This window comes from Atta colombica, unplaced genomic scaffold, assembly GCF_001594045.1.
Source record: "Atta colombica isolate Treedump-2 unplaced genomic scaffold, Acol1.0 scaffold33, whole genome shotgun sequence".
In the NCBI taxonomy this organism is placed as follows: domain Eukaryota; kingdom Metazoa; phylum Arthropoda; class Insecta; order Hymenoptera; family Formicidae; genus Atta; species Atta colombica.
In genome coordinates, this window is record NW_017259437.1 from 1,900,170 (window position 1) to 1,920,215 (window position 20,046).

The 20,046-nt window shown below is 34.9% G+C and overlaps 1 protein-coding gene and 1 non-coding gene across 2 annotated transcripts; one reads left to right on the forward strand and one right to left on the reverse strand.

Annotated features, from left to right (window-relative positions):
• Positions 1 to 1,348: 1,348 nt before the first annotated feature.
• Trnap-cgg lies at positions 1,349 to 1,420 on the reverse strand. Its single transcript has one exon. It is a non-coding gene; the product is annotated as a tRNA-Pro (tRNA).
• A 4,900-nt stretch (positions 1,421 to 6,320) lies between these two features.
• LOC108690519 (knirps-related protein-like) lies at positions 6,321 to 17,945 on the forward strand. The gene is made up of 3 exons (XM_018197852.1): positions 6,321 to 6,481; positions 12,858 to 12,935; positions 16,596 to 17,945. Exons 2-3 carry the CDS (start codon positions 12,858 to 12,860, stop codon positions 17,745 to 17,747), a joined length of 1,230 nt encoding a protein of 409 aa, XP_018053341.1. The 5' UTR covers positions 6,321 to 6,481; the 3' UTR covers positions 17,748 to 17,945.
• The last annotated feature ends 2,101 nt before the right edge of the window (positions 17,946 to 20,046 follow it).

The window sequence follows — 20,046 nt, forward strand, 5'->3', positions numbered from 1 at the left end:
TCTCATGAGTGTATCATTGAAAGTTATTGGAATTAATCAGCTATAATGTTTTTTAAAAGCATGAAATAAATATTTTATTTTTCCTATTTTTTGCGTTTAAAAATGATTTGACATGTTTCAACAACTTTCCATAAGATACTAAAATACTTGAAAATAAATAGTGAGCTTATTAATAGTGAGTCTCTTATTAATAAAATAAGCAGTATGTTTCTCAGATATCCGTTCTCAGATTATTTTGTCTATCCCCTGTATAGAAATGTAATCGATTCAAAAAATATTATAATATTAAAAAAATATAAAATGACAGATCTCATAATAATTCATATTCCCTAAAACATGTTAAATTTATCATTCAAAGTCAAGTTGAATTAGAGCTAATAGGGGAGAACTTAGATCCATTTTATTGATGAATCCTTAAAAAAGTAATCATTAGATGGAAATGCCATATATCCATCGAATAGAAATTCTGTCTTTAGAAATGCATTAGGACATCAAAGAGACCGATGTTCGAATTAGAGAACGCGTGGACTCAACAATGAGACGCGCTTGTCCTAATGTAAATCAGAATCATTAATGGGATATAATTCGTGGATTACCTTCATTGCGCTAAAAAAAGAGTGTTACCCTCGAGATCGAATACATTAATTGTCTATCACGCGCAGCGCAACTAACATGCATTTGCGCAACATGTCGAGAGGATTTCATTCTCGGTATATCTCTTTTTATCTCGCGTGTCGCGTAGATAAGGAGTTAATTGACGTTGATGAGCAGTGTATATAATTAACGACGTTACGGCGTGCGTAAATAGGAAATCGAAAGTGGAAGAGTAGCGGTTCGACGTCTCATTATAGACAGACCGACTGATACGTAAGCAAAAGTGTGATTTAAAATTTGAAAGATTTGATAAAATACACGTATCGATAATCGATGTTCTTGTTGTTTATTTCTTAACTGCAACATATAAGTTCAGTATGAAACATTTTGTTAATTTTAAAATAACATTTTAAAATAATTTTATGTTTTATGTTTTTCAAATACAGCATCTCTAAAAGACGTTCTAAAATAGACGTGTCTCTATGATATAAAAAAAACGTTCTATATATTCTAAGAATGAAGAATATGTCTATAGAATGAAGTGTGATGTTTAGGCATTTTTAGTCTATTCATGTAGCCTAATTCATATTGTATCCACGGTATAAAATTTATGTATTGTTAATTCTTAAAAGATAAAATAAAATAACAAAAAGCTTTAATCTCAAGGATGCATATATTTCTTTAGCCATAAAAAATACGTGTGTTCTGAGGAATTAATGAATGATGAAAGAAAAGCAAAAAATAAATAAACCACGGGCTCGTCCGGGATTTGAACCCGGGACCTCTCGCACCCGAAGCGAGAATCATACCCCTAGACCAACGAGCCGCTTCGAGAGGCTCCCTCGTTATAAATGCACTAGTGAAACCGCTACAATGTTATACTAAACTAATTAACGATCTTACAACATGATTGCATGAGATATATGTGATTAGCGTTCCACTTACCGCACAAGTCCAGTCACGCTCGTGTGCATTCGGATTTGCGTTTATCTTGCAAGAAACGGAAATAAACATTCTATATCTTCGGATGAAACACATTTACGAATTTAACCCAGAAATTTGATCAAAATAATTATCGTCAAGGATATTTTAACGGAAAAAAACTCTACAAAGAATATTCTCGAGTTTTTATTTTTTATAATACGATCTTTTCTCTATAATATGATCAACTTCGATTATTTAATATTTTATCTCACTGTTTGATACATATATTCAACAACGCTTAATAATGTATATTCAATTTTTCTAATTACTTTCTTTAAAATTTTTTTCTTGTAAATTTCAAATTGATAACGGCTATTTAATTTAATGACGCGATATTATAAGAAATAAATACTTCGTAGCTAGCATTACCGGCTGTGTCGGAGAAAATAGTAGAAATAGAAAATAGTAAATAGAAAATAAAAATATTTTGTGTAACCATGAATACGGAAATATCAAATAAATATTTAAGTCTTACTTAAAGTAAATATAAACATTACTTTAAATACGAAGCGTCACTACAGTCTGAATGTTAAGTTATTTAACTATGTTCAGTTGTTGAACTATTATACATATTGATTTAAATGAATTAATTTCAGAAATTAATTTATTTAAATGAATATATATAATAGTTCAACATCTTAATATTCAGACTGTAGTGACGCTTTGTATTTAAAGTAATATATCTAACATAAACAGTCTTTCAATCTTATTATTATAAATTATATTATTTATCTTTTTTATATTTACTACGCAAAACTGATTTTGAATAGTATTTTTCGTAGATTTATACTTTAAATATTTCTACTGAATTCATTTCAATTTTCTTCCAGCTCTGGTATCAGATTCTTTTAAGAAAACATATATACCTTCATGATCTTAAATTAAACATCTGGTTTTATTAATTAAAATTATTTTATATTTAATTATATTAATAAAAAAATTGTCTCATACAATAAAAATTATGTTTTAGAAATTTTAGTTTTTATTATATATCTATCTATATCTATATTTAATGCATAAAGAATTGTACCCCCTTCTTCTGCTCTCGAATTATCTTTTTTTTTTTTAATGTACGTGTATATATCATTCATTATGGTAATTCTTTTCACAACATACAAGTAACGCCAAACCTCACCGCTTTTATTTCATTTCCGTCCATTTTCCTTCTTTTTCAATCTACACAAGCACAAATGATGTAATGGAGCAATGAAATAAAATTATTGAAGAAACTGTATCATTTAGGGCTATGAAATGGATATAAAACACGCGCAATTGATCGGGATAACGAGAAGAAACGGGTGGTGAGAACAGCGCCGAGGCTCGTGGCTCCATCTGTAGCCGAGGAAGTAGATTCGTGTTGCGTGCTATTCCCCTCCGACCTCTGCGCATCATTTCATCGTGGAATAACCGGCGTGTTTTAAGGAATGCATGTGGCCTACAACAAAGTTGAGAAAAGGTCACGAAGCGTGGGTTGCGCAATTACTTTTCATCGCGCGAGCGTAATTGCGGGACCCATGTTCGCGCAAGAAAAAAAGAAAAAGGAAGAAAAGAAAGAGGGAAGTGGGAAATATTCTTTATGTACCTGTTTCGTCCGAGTCTTACTTTAAACGCAAAGGGCTTTGTAAGATAAATTCTCAGCCGCAGGCTAGAAGACTAACTTCTTGGGAACAGTGCCAAAAGAGAAGCGGGGAACAAAACAATAATGAAATCCTTTGCTGAAACCCGATACTCTATTCTATTATAATAATCAAAGCCATCCAATGACACGCTACGTTTACCGAAAAATCAAATTTTTCTTTCAGATAAAAAAGGAGGAATTAAAAAGAAATTCTATTTAAAGAGAAAGGGTTCAATAAATATATATACCATATGTTTGTAAAAAAATCCTTTTTCTGGAAAAAGCATTCAAAATAAACGCAAGCTGCTCAGAAAAGATATTTTAAATATCGTTTTAAGAGGGTGATTTGCTTTTATACAATTATACAATATTCAATACTTTCTACAATTAAGAGTTCTTTGATTTGCAAAAGTATTATAAACAATTTGATTCTTGCGTCTCTCATTGGAAAAATTTGCAAACTAAATTTAATTTTCATTAATAAAATAATACGAAAAAATGCACAATATTTCTTGAAGTTTTAAGAAATTTATTTAATCTTTAATTAATATAAAAAATTTTTCATCAAGTATCAATATTAATTAATAATATACAGAGTGTCATCATTACAATATCATTTCCATCATTTTATCCTGACACCTCTTTCACATAGTAATAATAAATAATCCTTTTCTTAAATACGTTATTTGAGTTTTTTATATTTAACAAATATAACAAAATTATTATAATTATTATGTGGAAATATTTAGTGTCCTGTAGATTTTTTTTAGTTATTTGAGCTTATGAGAATATCCAATAACAATGCGGACATAACAAAATTATTAATTATTAAAAAATATTTGATGTTCTGTAGATTTTCTATTTCTACACAAAGACTGAAAGTCTTGAGTTATGAAAACATAAAAAAAACTCAATAGGATTTGTAGGGCAATGTACTTCAGAGTGCCGGTTCAGATTCTAGCGGGAAAAAAGGATACATTAAAGAAAAAGTGGTAAATCCATTCAATCCCGTTTAAAAATATGTCTATCGTGCGGTTCTTTTAGTCCTCTAGCTTCTTTTATGTCCTCTTGACCATATTTCTTGACATATACAGACTTCGAGTGATTCAAATTTATTATTGTTTCGTACTCAGATTTGATTTATTATAGCATAATAGTGAAGTGAAGTAATAAAAATTCGATACATTACTATTATTTTAAATGCAGATAATTTTGTCATTGGATAAATTCGCGTCTTTATTCGACGATGGGGAAATTTTTAAGCAAGAGCAAATTTTAATTTTACACGATCGAAATATCGCTCGATAGACACGCCGAAGGAAAGTGGCACGATTTATGTGCACGCACGAGGAAAAATCTCGACAAACGAGCAAGCGAACGAGCGTGATCGCTCGTTACAAGCACTGAATTTAATCGGCCATCAAGCACGAGCCGAGATCGCCATGCCGTCACGGTCGTCCCTCCAAGGACGTGTCTCGAGAGTCATCTCGTTTCACGGATATGTATATAAGTGCGTGATTTACTTGCTCTGGTCGAATCGTAGAACGGAGTAATACCGCGCCGTGTGTAATGCAATCGTTTCGACGCACAGCACCGAGAATCGACGTCTCGCATTAAATGTCACATTCTAAATAGCAAACCATTACGTAAAGCAAACTGCCGTAAATCCTTCCCTTGATACAGAAGCGTACGTATCGTCGTCATCGCCGTCGTGGTCGCAGCCATGGGACTTTCCCACGTTATAAACTTGCTCCGAAGAAAGTCACGAAAATGACCCTAATTCACCGACATTAGACAGAGAAAAAAAAGAAGGCGACGAAAACGAAAGTAGATCTTTTTTTTTCTTAGGGACTAACCACATAATAACGGATATCAAAAATTTAGGATATTTAATTGATGTCTCTTTTTTTGTTCATCATAAACTTTGGTTAATTTCGAGAAAAAAAAGATTAATGAGTCCCAGATCTTCCTACTACAAAAAGAACCAATTAACTCTAACGACGGTTACAAAACGCGTGTAGCTGTAATAAAGTAATTTGTAGCAGTTGTTCTTGTGTAGTGATTATATTGCTATCTACACACACACACACACACACACACACACACACACACACACACACACACACACACACACACAAATTTATTTTTAAAACATTACAAATCCGTTTCATAAATAACAATTTTTTGCATTGTGCTTTTATATTTTCTAATTTTAATCGCTATTTTCAACTGAAACATGATGATAGAGTATAAAAAAGTCTCTCTCAGAAGGAATGAATAAAAAAGTGTGGCTTGTCAATATCGCAAACTTTGAGAACCCACAAATGATTATACATGTAGATATATTGAAAAGAATAGGAGGTGACATGAGGAAAGGAGTAGGAAAAGACGAGAAGAGAGGGTACCAAGCGAAGCCCCTCCCTCATCAACCCCCACCATGAACTGGAGAAGGATTATCCGGTCCCTCCAGCAGAATCCCCACCAAGTGGTCTGACAGGACCCACAACCCACCTGTACCACTCGGCTAGACTGTGCATGCTTCTCCGCTGATCTGACGCACAGTATGCCTATAAGGCCCATTCGAGATATACTTACAAGAGCGCACGAGCGAGCTGCGCAGCAAACGAGCGAGCGAGCGAGCGAGCGAGTGGAGAACCGATCCGGCAGTCGAAGTGGGACCACGGAAAATAAACGTACAGAAGTGGGGGTCGATTCAAGAATCGATGTGGACACCCTCGCCTACCAAAGTCATTCACCTAACGGTCATCGGCGCGTCAAGAGTCTTCATCTTCTTCCGTTATCCGGTCTTGCCAATCGCAAAGACTCACGTTCGCCATCAGTCGGTTTGCAACCTGTTATGCGTGAAAGAAGTTTTAAGTAGAGTGACGGAGTTTAAATAGAAGATACATAGACATTTCATCTGATTTCATCAATCCAAAGTTCCGGAACTGCCCGCAAAAATAGAGTAGTGACTTCTCAACAAACAAACAATTTCGAACAGTGCTTAATAGAGTTGTCAAGTTGTTAATTATGAGAGACTCTTTTCCAAAAGTGTTCTCGTTTTAGTGAGAATGTAGTTGTGTGACTGATCCTGCGTTTTTGTGTCATTTTGCTTCTTGTTCCTGTGAACGCCTGAGGACAATGGACAAAATCTTACTAAAATGGAGAAGTGTATCAGGAGACAATTCCTCGAGAAATAATTGTGATACAATGGAATGTTCTATCTGAAATCACTGCCGAATAATGGTCATATCTGCACAACGTTAATCCATTATAATAATAAAAGTACGTAATATTTTGTGATAATCTAATTGTTTGAAAGTTAAATTCAGGATTTGTGCGCAAGAAACAATATTGCCTATCGAACGCGACATCTCATTATTCTTGATATTATTTTTCAGAAACATCAGTCTAATAATGTGTCAAAAAATTATGTATATACAAAATGATTTAGAAGACATTTATTTGAAGCCACGTAACATAGAGACCGCGATATGTCATTCAGCGATTCAGCTTGTTGTTAGCATAAAATATATCCACACGGAAAGAATAATTTTGTTGAAAGATCTAAAATTTTGTTGATCAAATCTGAAAATAATTTTGTTGAACTATCAAAATAATTATAGAAATTAGAAAATGATCAGTGCTGCAAAAAATATTGATATTCTAGCAAGATATTCTAGTTTGAATTTCTAACAGATTTTGATGGTGTAACACAATTCTTTTCAGATCCGTATATAATCCAGCAAAATTTTAAATCTTTCAACAAAATCAATTTTTCCGTGCAGTTAACTTTCAACGCGCGTTATCATATGTTGAGTGCAATAACTAATTTACTAGATATGCTTGCGCTCGGTAATCGTATTTGATGCAGTCTTAATGATATTGAACCGTGTAATTCTGCGTCATGCCTCGGAAACGACAGTGTGATCGAGCACGCGAGAGCGATGAGAATCCGCCAGGCAATCGGTTCGTCGCGGATTAGGCACTGCGATGAGTTTTCGGTCGCGGCTCGTCAGTCCTGATGAACGCGCGTACGTTGCCCGTTCGTCTTCGTAAACCGTGGAATTTATTCGCGGCATCGCGCCGCGACGAATCGTCCGTGCGTTCGATCGAGGGCCGATTACGACAATAGAATCGGAAATAGCGCCGCGGTGCATTGCGTCGCGCGCAATGCGAAGGCCGAACGCCGGCAGAACGCCGCGCTGCGGAACGCCGTTTCGTTTCGAAAGAACGGAAGTCACTCTTTGCAAACTAGAGTCATCGCCGAGATGAGGTTGCACGATGCCGGAATCGCTTCCCCGCAGGACGATCGATAAATGCTCATCTAGATAATTTGCGTGAATAGATGAGCGAGTGATTTAAACGATAGCATCAAGAGATAGCGAGAAGAATCGCCGTCGGCCGGCGGGACGTTTTGTGTGCGGGTCCAATGCAATTCTATCGAGATAAGTTTTTTCGCGAAAAATAAAAAAGAAAGTAACTTTTGCTAACAACAAGAACCCTATACATCGTATGTTTTTTACTGTTTCAACCTTAACTAAAGTAACTCATAAAAATAGAGTTAGAAAAGAACCCTTCGAATATATTTCCCTTTTTTCTCATAAAAAAACCTTTATGTCTTGGAACAGAATGCATAAAATGGCAAAACTTTTCACTAACGAGAAAGAGTGAAGCGAATATTTTTTTGTCGGCTTAAAAAAAATGCGATAAAAAATACATCAGAATACCCGTTTTTCTTCTTTTTAGCAAGAAGAACTCGTGCTTTCTCCTAAAAAAATAAATATAAGGACATTTATCTTAGATTCGTAAGAATTAAAAGCAATTAAAATATTGTAATGGCAAAGCAAAATTCTTTTCTAAAGCGTTTGTGTACTTTAGCAAAATTCTTTTCCAAAAGCGTTTGTGTTTTAACCTTTCCTTTTTACATGTAGCATCATAAAAAATCACAACTCAAAAAATTTCAAATTAGTGTGAAAGTCACGCATTTCCGATTATTTATAATGCTGTTATTTATTTATTAAGTTAACAGAAAAAAAAATCTTTTCTCTATATAGAAAGATATACTTAATTTATAGAATTTATTGAATTCATCTTTTCACTTTATCTAAACGAAGTGAATGAAATTTAAGTATCGACATTATTGAAAAGACAATATTTTTTCCTTTATCACATGTTTTTCGTCTCTTTCGAATAATTGCGTCATATCTCTGGAATTTCTGGAAATTGTGTAGTCTACTTCTGTCTTCCGTAATTCTGAAGTATCGACTCTACTACGAGATGCAGAGCATATAGACTGGCTGATTACAGTTTTATTTCTTTTATGGTACGTACATTCTTATGCGACTCTGTTGTCACATGTTTCGGAATTACGATCATTTAATAATTATTGTGATCATAAAATTCTTTTTACTCGATTTGTTAAGATTCACTGCGCTTCGATGTTTAGCGAAAACATAAAATTATCTTGCATAATAATGTAATGTTATTTCTATTTAAGTAGTTTTTCTCTCTCGTTATTGCGTGCCTTCCCTTTAACAAGGGAACATACAATTCAATTAAATTACGATTTCGATTAAATTTAGATTAAATTTAATACTGTGCGCCTAAAAAAATCTCATATCAAACTTAAAAGTAAACTCTACTCTACGAGAAAGATCTATAAGAAAGATCTTTTTTTATGATAAAATAGTGAATGATCGAGAAAATCAATATAGAAAAGAAGAACAAACAGTGTGATTCGCAGAAATTATGACGAACGATCGCTTTATAAGCACCTTGACAGATGTTCACCTCGCAGCCATCATCAATGATCATCGGGCAGAGACTTTGCGCGGGTGTACGTTATGATTCTCACGGCTCGCCTGGGCCTGTTTGGCAGGCCAACAATTGCACGCGGTCCACAAGGTCAAGCCTCGTGGCGGTCTCCGACGATCTTGGCGATGATCGTTGCCGCCGAGATCCGCTGGTAGTGATAATCTGTACCAAGTCTTGTCGTTGTATGTCGAGAGCACCTTTACATCCGCAAAAGCGGACCGCCATCGTCGTTCGACACAAATCGAAGCTATCCGGTTGGTTTACATTACATACAGACCTCTGGTTCGCATTCTCGTGTCCGGGTGTTGTGATTGCAGCGTCTCATTATGATTAGCGTAAAAAAGATAAGAGTCAAACTCTCTCGTTGCCACAAGGAAACATAAGATTGTCGGAAAATTGAAAAGAAGAAGACACACAATAATAGCTCGCAATCTTTAATACTGCGTCCAAAGTCGCGCGGGCTATTACGATTACAGAGCCGTGAATCAGCTATTTACATGCGCCGACCACGTCGGCCGGAGATCGGCATAACAAGTGCGCGGCGACCACTTATCGTCGCCGGACGTAATTGTAAAATTCCCGATTACGCCGAATAATTCTCGCGAAGTAAGATAGATAGATACTAGATAGCTTTTATTAATCGCTGGGTAAAACCAGAACGTCGTCCATAGGTACCGCGAATAAAAGGACATTCCTGTCTTCTTGTCTATTTTTATCGATTCTTTAACCTTCAAGATTTTTATCCTCAATATTTCTGTAAAAATTATTTAGTTCTACATAAATGTACTTGATAAACTATGCTATACGTTAGCTTAAAAATTATTTTCAAATTATGTCGTATTTAGGAATATTATAAATAAATAATATAGAATAACAAATAATTTTATAAAATAAAGTATTTAAAAAAAACACATACAGAAAAAACAGTTTTGTTGAAGTATCTAAAAAAATTAGATACAAAGAAAAATTAGATACATATATAAAAATAACTTTGTTGAACCACCAAAATAGTTATTTAGAATTCTTAAATATTAATGATAATGCTGCAAACAGTTTTAAAATTAGCTTAAACAATCAACTTGAATGTCCTACATGAACATTTTAATGAATCAAATATGAATCAAAATTATTTTCAAAATTATTTTATCTACATTAACTTTAAATATTTGAGCAAACTGTTCTTTCTATACAAAAATGTACAATTTATTGATTATTTATAGTTTATAATCTAATATTTTTTAATTTTCTTCTAATTTTAATCTAATATTTTTAATAATATATATAATTATGTATGTTTCATGATTTCTTTCATTATTACGCGGAATCTAATCCATTAACCCAATTTGATTTTATCTGACTACATTGTGTTGTGTTTCTGTTGCGACATCTCGGCACGACAACAATATCATTTAAACATCGCAATTGCATCGGCATGGAACACATTGCCATGCATAGAAATCATCAAGTGAGACTTACCTGTTACCGGATGCACACCTCTAATCAACGCAGGTTGCCATTGATCAGATGCCGTTGGATCATATCTGTTCATCAAAGGAATATCATGCAGCCTTTATCTGTGAAAAATTCAAGCAATTAGACTTACAAAATAAGAACTCTTGAAGTTGTCGCTAATGAAATTATACCGAATAATTTGACTACGGTTGAGAGACGCTCGGCGACGTCGCTCGGTTTTGTCGGTCGTCGAGCGCCATCGAGCAAGCCGCGATACCGCCGATTTTTCGACGACGTTAGAAAAATATCATAAATTGTGATGACAGAACGATCACGTAAGAAGAGATATCTACGCCCTGAACGTGACTCGAAATAATAAAGAATAAATTATCAGGCGAGAAACGGATTTCACATCAAACAGATCGACCACCGTGAAATATTCCCGCGACGGTGATTGTTGCGTGATTGGCGCGATAGGAAGTTATGAATGCATCAAAGTGAGATAAAAAAAATATAAAACTATAAAAAAAACAAACACAGAATTGCAAGCGTGAACCGCGTAGGTATGCTGCAGCAGAAACGACAGCATCCGTAAATGATAAGTGTCAACGACTGTTGGGTGTAGGTCAGGAGAGATTCCGTTGATCAAACAACGTAAATGTCTTTTCCATTAGTTGAAATTTACTTTCCCATTTAGCGACAGTCCGTCACGTATGAAAGTCGTTAGAGGTTGTGCCCTGAGACCGCAGTAAACATTTGGGTCATCATTATTGTCCCATATTTTCATGATCGTTAAACATTTTGATAGAAAAATGTCCAAAGAATGTAGGAAACATATTGCAAACGGTCGAACGAGAAGAGATCAGGAAAACGATACATAATAAAAAGAGGAGACATATGAAGAAATGTTATGATAGGAGGCCAGTCCCGTCTGTTTCCGATCGCGGTATCGTTCCGCTGGCCTACACAAATGAACGTTGTGCAAGGGATCATAGCGTGAAATAAGAGCGACGAGGTGTGAAAACGAGACCGCGGAGCCACGGTCCGTTTTCTGGACGATCGACCAAAGAAGGCGAAAGGAGTTGGCGAGGAACTCGATAGGAACGGGCACGAGAGAGAAGGAGAGATAGAGACAGACGAGAAAGAAAAAAAGCAAGCGCGCAAGAGTTTTCCGCTCGTTGAACGTAACACACACCGCTTTGCCACGATCCAGCGATTCGCGCTCGCGCTGCACTGCAAAGCGGCGCGCTTATGCAACGCGCTTCTTCTCTTACTCAATCGTGCGCTCGATCGGTGTAGGCGAACGATAAAGATTGCATCGTCGACTTGTCAAAGATACCGCGCGTCCGATCTACTTTTCGTTTCCGTCGTGTAGGAAACGACTCATTAGAAGAAGCATCGCACGATTGTAGCAAATAGTTTAGTATACCTAATAGTCCGTTAGTTTCTAATATTTCCCAACAACTTTTTTTCACAAATCGTAGAATCATTCGGAAAATATACGAGAATGTAACATCAAGGACTAAGTGAAAAACTAAATAAATTATTTAAACATAGGGCAAAGATACTTGAAAACATTTTCGCCGCAAGTTTTGCCTTTGTCATCTTAATACTGTTTTTTAATAGACAATTCACAAAGACAATACATCTAATGAATAGAATTAATTTAGATATCGTTGTATACAATTATCTTGTTTACAATTGATAATTTTGATTATGTATGTATATACCTGTATATATTTTTTTTTTCTTTATTATCAATGAAAATGTTCTCTTCTAACCGTTCTCTTTTACTAACTTCTATATTTGAAAAATCTAAAAAATAGAACAATACATAATATGTTAGAAAAATTGTGTGTACAACTTATGTCAATATCAATTGGATTTTTCTACCTGTGAGTCAATGCTAAGAGAAAAAATAAATTGAAGGGCTTAGTGTAACAGTGGGTTAACCTACATTTTCTAACATAAAAATGTGTGTTAAGTCTACATTGGAAAGCATAGGCAAAAGGAACGAGAAAGGAATAATATTACTATACGGTTTCTGATATATCTGTTCCCTGTTCTCCTATTGCTTTTCAATTGTGCTGATATCCAGTTTCCTATCTCACTTTAACTTTAGAGTTTATTTTCTCTATTTTTAATGTAATGAAATGTAGGTTAACTCATTGTTGCAGTAAGTCTTTAAATTATTATATAAAATGGTATTACAAACATTTAAATTATACTGAACAACGAGATTTCTGTCTGGACAGGAGGATGTCTTTAACATCAAAAATGTTTTTCTGATTTAATTGTCGAAGTAGTGTCTTCACATTCCAATGCAAAATAATTTATTTGTACACAGCCAATTTGTCAATGCACTCAGAAATCGATTATAATCCTATTGCAGATGAACCAACAGTGCAAGGTGTGTGGCGAACCAGCGGCTGGCTTCCACTTCGGTGCATTCACCTGCGAGGGTTGCAAGGTGAGTCTTACTATTTAATTTTTCTCTTTCTCTCTGTCTTTCTTTTTTCTCTTTTACATAATTACGCAGCGCAAGAGTAAAAGAGTAAATTCAAAACCAATCAACATGCGATTATATAACGCGAATTTTTTGGTCTATTTAAATTTAAATTCACATCACTACAGATCATATCTCGACAGTAAAATATACTTTTAAAATATACTTTTTATCTAAAATTTATTTTTTATATAAATATTTAATACTTACATTACATAATTATAATATCATTAAAAATTGTTTTAATTAAAAAGTATTATGCCAGAGTTTTTCAACCGATGTATCACGACTCACTGATACATCACAGAAAATCTCCAAAGTGTACCGTAAAAATTTTAGAAAAGATTAAAAAAGTAAAAAAATTTAGAAATAAAAAAAAAGTAAGGCGCGAAATAAAAATTATGAAAATTTTGGAAATTATTGTACTTAAATTATGTTATTAAATTATAGTGTTTACGATATCTAATAAAAGATATATCACTATTTTTACTTCGATAAATTTAGCTCGTCATTTAATGTGTTAATTGAGAAAAATTGAAAAACGCTGGTATATGCAAATTGAGTGAAACATAAATGATAAGATCGAATCCGAACTTGTATCTTGTACTTTGCGTCGTATGCTCGAGATATCCATAAAGAGAGACCCGCGTTCCAGAGAATCACTCTACCGAGAGGCAATGGACGTAAAGGAAATCAGTCTCACCGTCGAAAAAGCGAGTCCACGATCGAGAGGAAAGAACCTCGTTCCTGATCTGTCGCTCTAATAGCCGAGTTTTCCTCACTGATTTATTTACGCTCTTTCTCGGTCGCTGCGATGGAGAACTGCGCTGCCAGGGCGACGATCTTTCCCGCGGTTTCGCAAAAGCCCACAAGCCGGCAACGAACGATCGCTTTCACGAAACGCTCCGTGGCCGAGGTTAAACGTTCGGCCAGGCATGCGTGTCAACCTGATCCGAGATGGTCCGAAAGCAACGAATGTACGTGCGTGTGATTCAGTTAAAACGCAACAAACTGATCTCTGCGTCGCATCAGCGATGAAAAAGTCGCTCGCTCGAAGCGTGAAGTGCTCGAGGAACGAGCTGAAGCGAGAAAAACATTGACGACGGGGGAGGATCGCGGGTCGCGCGGAGGAGGGAGAGCTGACATGCTACGATGGGCCTGAAAACGAAAATAACGAAACGAAACAATGTCGTGCTGACGTAACCGTGAACTAGGGCGGAAACAATTGTGGCGGACAAGTGCGAAGCGCCGGAAACGGCGTCTCGAGGCGGCCCAGCAATCAGAACGAAAAAGGGGGACTTCTCGCGTGCGCCTAGAGTCTTGCTCTCTTTTCCTGTTGAATAATTAGCTCTTAATTAAACTCTTAAATGTGGAATTACAAACATCGTAGCTGAACGCTCACTATGAAAGGCAAAAGAGGCAGGATTAAGGGAGAAATAAAGAGACAAATTTATTTCGAATAATTATTAACTTCCGCTCGTTAGCATCACAGCCGTCGACCATTGGTCGATAACTATCTCTAAATCCATTCGAATTTATAAGTGTACGGCGAGATACCACTCTAATTTTCAAAATTCTTTGTTTTTTTTCTATTTCGTGAGCATACTAAATGAGTTTCCCCAAAGACCCAATAATTGTCCAAACGTAGTAATACGAAACGAGCATAGCGTGGCTTCCAAGTAGGACCGTTTGCATAACTTCAGCGTGCGCGACGAACGAAGGGGACGTACAGCCGGGGTCCGGGGAAAGGGGAACAGATAATAACGGTAGCATTTTCTCAATTGTGTCATCGCTTCTGAAGCGTCGCGCGTTCCTTTTCTTTCTCGCGTAAGCGTCGCCCCCGGCAAGAAGGTGGAGGACAAACGACGACGACATCGACGGCGAAAATAAGTGGAACGCGATGCCGGCCCATAGGTCTCGGCAATGCGCGCATCGGGACCACCAGGCCGCAGGAAGAGCTCGTTTCCAGGACAAACGAACCAGAAACGATTAATAATATGCCGTGCGTACAGGCAGAAAAAGCGAAAGTGGACAACGCGGCCGCATTCGTCCCTTTAAACGCCGATTCGCGATGTGACAGTCTGCTATGCACCGAGCGACATATAAACCACGACGATTGGGAAATTCTAGCCATCAATCCAAGCGAGGCGAGCCGAAACTGTAGTCTCGCAACGATCTGACTATAAAAAGTAATAGTTGGCAACGATAGCGATACATTTTAAACCGTTTAACATCTTGCACAAAATTAATATATAATATTATTATATATATTTCTTAGAATAGAGAGAGAGAGAGAGAGAGAGAGAGAGAGAGAGAGAGAGAGAGAGAGAGAGAGTATTCTATAAAATATTTTCTCCGTGTGAAACGCAATTTGGCAATTTATTGTTTTGTTATCAGAAAGGACCTATCTTAGAATTAAATTAAGACTACGTTCATTATATACTACTACTATCATGAGATATATAGATTGTGTCTATGCAAAAAGAGAGAAACAGAGAGAAAGAAACATAAACGAGTGGGGATCGTTGTTCCCCATCTCCGGTACGAAAGCAACGAGCGTAATGTCGGAATCACGTGGAATTGCACCATTTGGGCAATTAGCACGAGAACAGCAGGCCGCACGCGCCCCGACCATCGACCCCGCCACACCTCTCCTCTCCCGCTCGTGCGCCATGAATGAGACAACGAGAGTGTACGGTTACACGCTAACGACTCCGGCGTTGTACTTGTTACAAGTGTTACAATGCCGTTTGTTGCAGTGTCGCGCCGATAGTTTCCACAAGTCTTTCGTCTCTCTTCGCCGTTCTCGCTGGAACGTGGCTTGCATGATGATTCCAAGATACCGTTGACGACGAATCGATGATGAATCCATATAGCATGATTTTATTTTTTATTCATATTATTTTAAACAGAAGCATCGCATACTCCTAGGAAACAGAAAAATTGGTTTTTGCTGAAATGTCTAAAAATTTTGGTAAATACAGATCTGAAAATAATTTTGTTGGCTCATTGAAATAATTATATAGGAAACTCAAGCATGATGAGAGCAATAAGTTTTGCATTAACATTTTAACAATTTACTATAGTTTAATTGTCATCATTTTGAACCCAACAAAATTATTTTCAAATTTAACTAAATTTTTAAATATTTTAACAAAACTATTTTTTCACAACAATTGTTTTTTTACAACAAAAATTATTCCTAGAATTACAAATTGAAATTGTAAAAAATGCGTTGCATATTTCAAGTTTTATTTTCGTTCCGAAGAACTTAAAGTTTTGAAATTTAGTAATGTTGTAAAAAAAATATCCTCGCAAAAAATACGACATACATTTTCATTTCTTTTTCTGAAACAATAAATATGCTATTCTTTATTTCCTGCATTTGATATTTTACAAATAAAATTAAATTTTTACTTTTTGTATATAATTGAATGTTTTATTAAAAAATGATTTATTTACGCGTCTTCTAATGTAATTATATATCATATTTTCTTTTATATTTTATATCACTGCATCAACTTGATATATTAATTTATTATTATTCATTTTTAAAGCGCGCAAACTAACGCATTTCGTATACATTAATGCTAATTAGCTCGACTATGATTCTTATTGTTGCAGTCTTTCTTCGGGCGCTCCTACAACAACTTGAACAGCATCGCCGACTGCAAGAATGATGGCAAGTGCGTGATAAATAAGAAGAATCGTACCGCATGTAAATCTTGTCGCTTAAGGAAATGCATCTTCGTCGGCATGTCTAAATCTGGTTCGCGATACGGTCGCAGGTCAAACTGGTTCAAAATCCACTGTCTATTACAGCAGCAACAGCAACAAGAACAACAACAACAGCTAGAGCAACATCAGATGCAACAGCAGCAGCCACTGCAACAGCGTCAGCAACATCAGCAGCAACACTATCAACCAGCTATTCTCATGTCGCATCAACTATCGCAACAGCAACGTAATCCAACAAGTTCGCCTATCCATGGTATTCATGGTAATCAGTGTAGGGACGAAACCTTGATGATGAACGCGGACGATTACAAAAACTCCAACTCACCTAACATAAGTTCACCCGAGTCCCACAATAGCGACAGCTCTGTCGATGTTTCTGAAAGGAGAGCGGCCTTCGCCGGACATCCCGGTATCCGACCGCTTCCGCATTTGCCACCAGTTGATTTGTCTGCTCTGAGTCTGCCATTAGGCTTTCCTCTCAGCGGTATGTCTCTTTTGCCGTCGCCTTTCATACCACCACCTAGCATCGCCATATTTCCACCCTACGCTCACGTATATGCGTCACACAACACACCACATCATCTCATGGCGAATCATCCGTCCAGTATGCCACAACGTTCGCCAGTGACTACGAGTGATGAAAACGACGAACCCACAACTGCCACGACGTCGACCGTGACCACGACCACAGCTACGACGACCGCGTTAAGAATCTCAACGTCGTTAGCCTATAACAAAGACAACTCCTACGAAAAAAATAACAATAACGACCGATTCTGCTTAGATATGGTCCTAAAGAGCGAGCAAACGTCGGAAAGACCGCGGAAGAGAATGCTTTCCGAAGATAACTCAACCGAGTGCAGCCCGGAACGGGAAGTCACTTGCTCACCACCGCAAGATAATCCGATGGATCTTTCCATGAAAACCGTCGCGACACCCGATCGTTTACAAAAGGAAATAGACGATGAAATAGACAATGCCAGTGATGCAGAAAATTCAGCTGCGAAGAAACCGATCGATTTAACGACAAGATCTTAAGATCTGATTATAATTTGATAAAATGAGGTGAATCGAGATGAAACAAGGATATTCTTCTTTCTTCTTTAATGGACATCTGTTCCTATTGGAACAAAGTGCTTTATTTAAATTTACTCACCTATAGTTGTTCGTCAATTTTATTTTATTTCAAAACCGGGAATATGTTTTGTGTAATAATAACTTCACACGGAGAATGCAAGAGAGAGAAAAATATTTTTATCTCGTTATTCTCTGGTTACAAGATCCCATGTTCACGAATAGCTTCCTCGGTTACGTGATTGTCCTGTCGTCCATATGCACAGGATTGCTATGGATTAACTTTCGAAAATTCGTATCGTTTGACATTAGATATGTCACAAAGCCAAATGTTTTCCACGGCTTATCTCTAGCTTTATTTAATCAAGCGCGATCATTGTTGAGCAATAACAAAAATTACATTTCGTTCAATAAATGCGAACTCGAAAAATGATTTGTTTATGTCGATTAGATTTTTAAATAGCAAAATAAAATAGTTTATTACATTAATGAGACACTTGCGTTGGTATGCATATTTTATCATTGTTAGCGAAAGAGAACGAATTTCATATTAATTCTATATGTATTCGAATTAGCATTCAAAATGCGAACTAAGGAAAAACAGTCTTGAAGAATAGCACTGCTTCTTCCAGTTCAATAGAAAAACCTTATTTCTTTTTTTTATTCTTATTCTCTCTCCCTCTCTCTCTCTCTCTCCCTCTCTCTCTCTCTCTCTCTCTCTCTCTCGTACAATTTTCTTCTATGTAAGAATTATATGCCAGAATACTTCTTTATTCAGCATTTAAAATTTTTATGTGCAAATTGAAAGCTTTAATATTCATTATTGTATAATTTTTCTGGTAACTTCCTAAGTTAATTCTAACAATTATTTCTAACATATGTCGTACTTTGATAATGTAGTATTGAAATAAAAGTGGAGTTGAAAGTAATGGAAAAATTTTGATTAAAAAATGATCATTAGAAATTGGAAAATAAGTTGACATACACAAATCATATATACATATATTTATTATATACATAGCATACATAAGTATACGATTAGTTGTACATATATCTCGTGATTTAGAAAAATTAATAAAATATATTCGATTATATTTTATCATTGGAATATGTTTATAGATAAACGAAATTCTTCATAAAAAGCTCATAAATAATAGAGCTAATAAAAAAAGTTAATGATGGACAGATTTTATTACTTTTCCATTAATTATTGCTTGTGCAAATTTTTAATTTCTAAAGTATCTGACACGTGTGAGAACATAAAACATTATTTTAATTGTTGTTTCATTGTTTAATGAAATAAATTCTTCAAAAAGTGTAATTACATTTAATTAAAAAATTAACAAAATTTAAAAAATCATCATAATTTTAAAAAAGCCTATTATATTATTCTATAAAAAAAAATGTTTTAATATAAGGATAATTTTCTAAAATTTTCATGTTAATGTCAAACCAAAATTGATTGATTACATGAAACACACTATATTTGTATTTACTTTATAATTGTATTTTTTTTTATTTTAAATATTATATCACAAAACATGTATAAAATATTTAACTGTTATACATTCTAATATTAAATCAGTATATATCCGCGAGCAAAGTCATTGAAAAGATGAAATCTGTTTATTGATGGTAGTCAAAGTGAAAAGATAGTTGTACAAGAAATTTTAAAAAATTGTACGCTTGTTATAATAATATTAAATATAATATAATTTCAGAAAATTGTTATAAAATTTTTGCATAATCTAAATGAAATTATGTTGATTATGACAGCGAGCCATATTGAAGAATTTTACTTTTAAATTAAAATACAAAAATTGTTGATTTCATGAAGAAATAAAACTTGACAACAAAATTTTAAAAAATTTTTTAAATTCTCAAGTGAGATATTAAAATTAGAATAAGTATTCAAAGGAAACAGATTGTTTTTCAATAGATTTACTTTTTAACAAAATCTCAAATATATATTAATATCCAAAATATAGTGAAAATAAAAAAGTAAAAAGATAATTTTTTTAAATCATGATAAATTTTTTACTTTATTATCTTATAATCATATCAATTTAGTTCACATAAAATATATATGAAGGAAATTACGCCACGAACTCAATGATATACAAAAATGTAGAAAATTATGAAAGCTTTACAAAAACAAAATGCAATAAACTCTAGGATACTAGTAAAATTAATAATTAGTATATCTAAATGCCTTTTAAATATTATAAAAGGTTAATAAATTCATATTTATATATATATATAT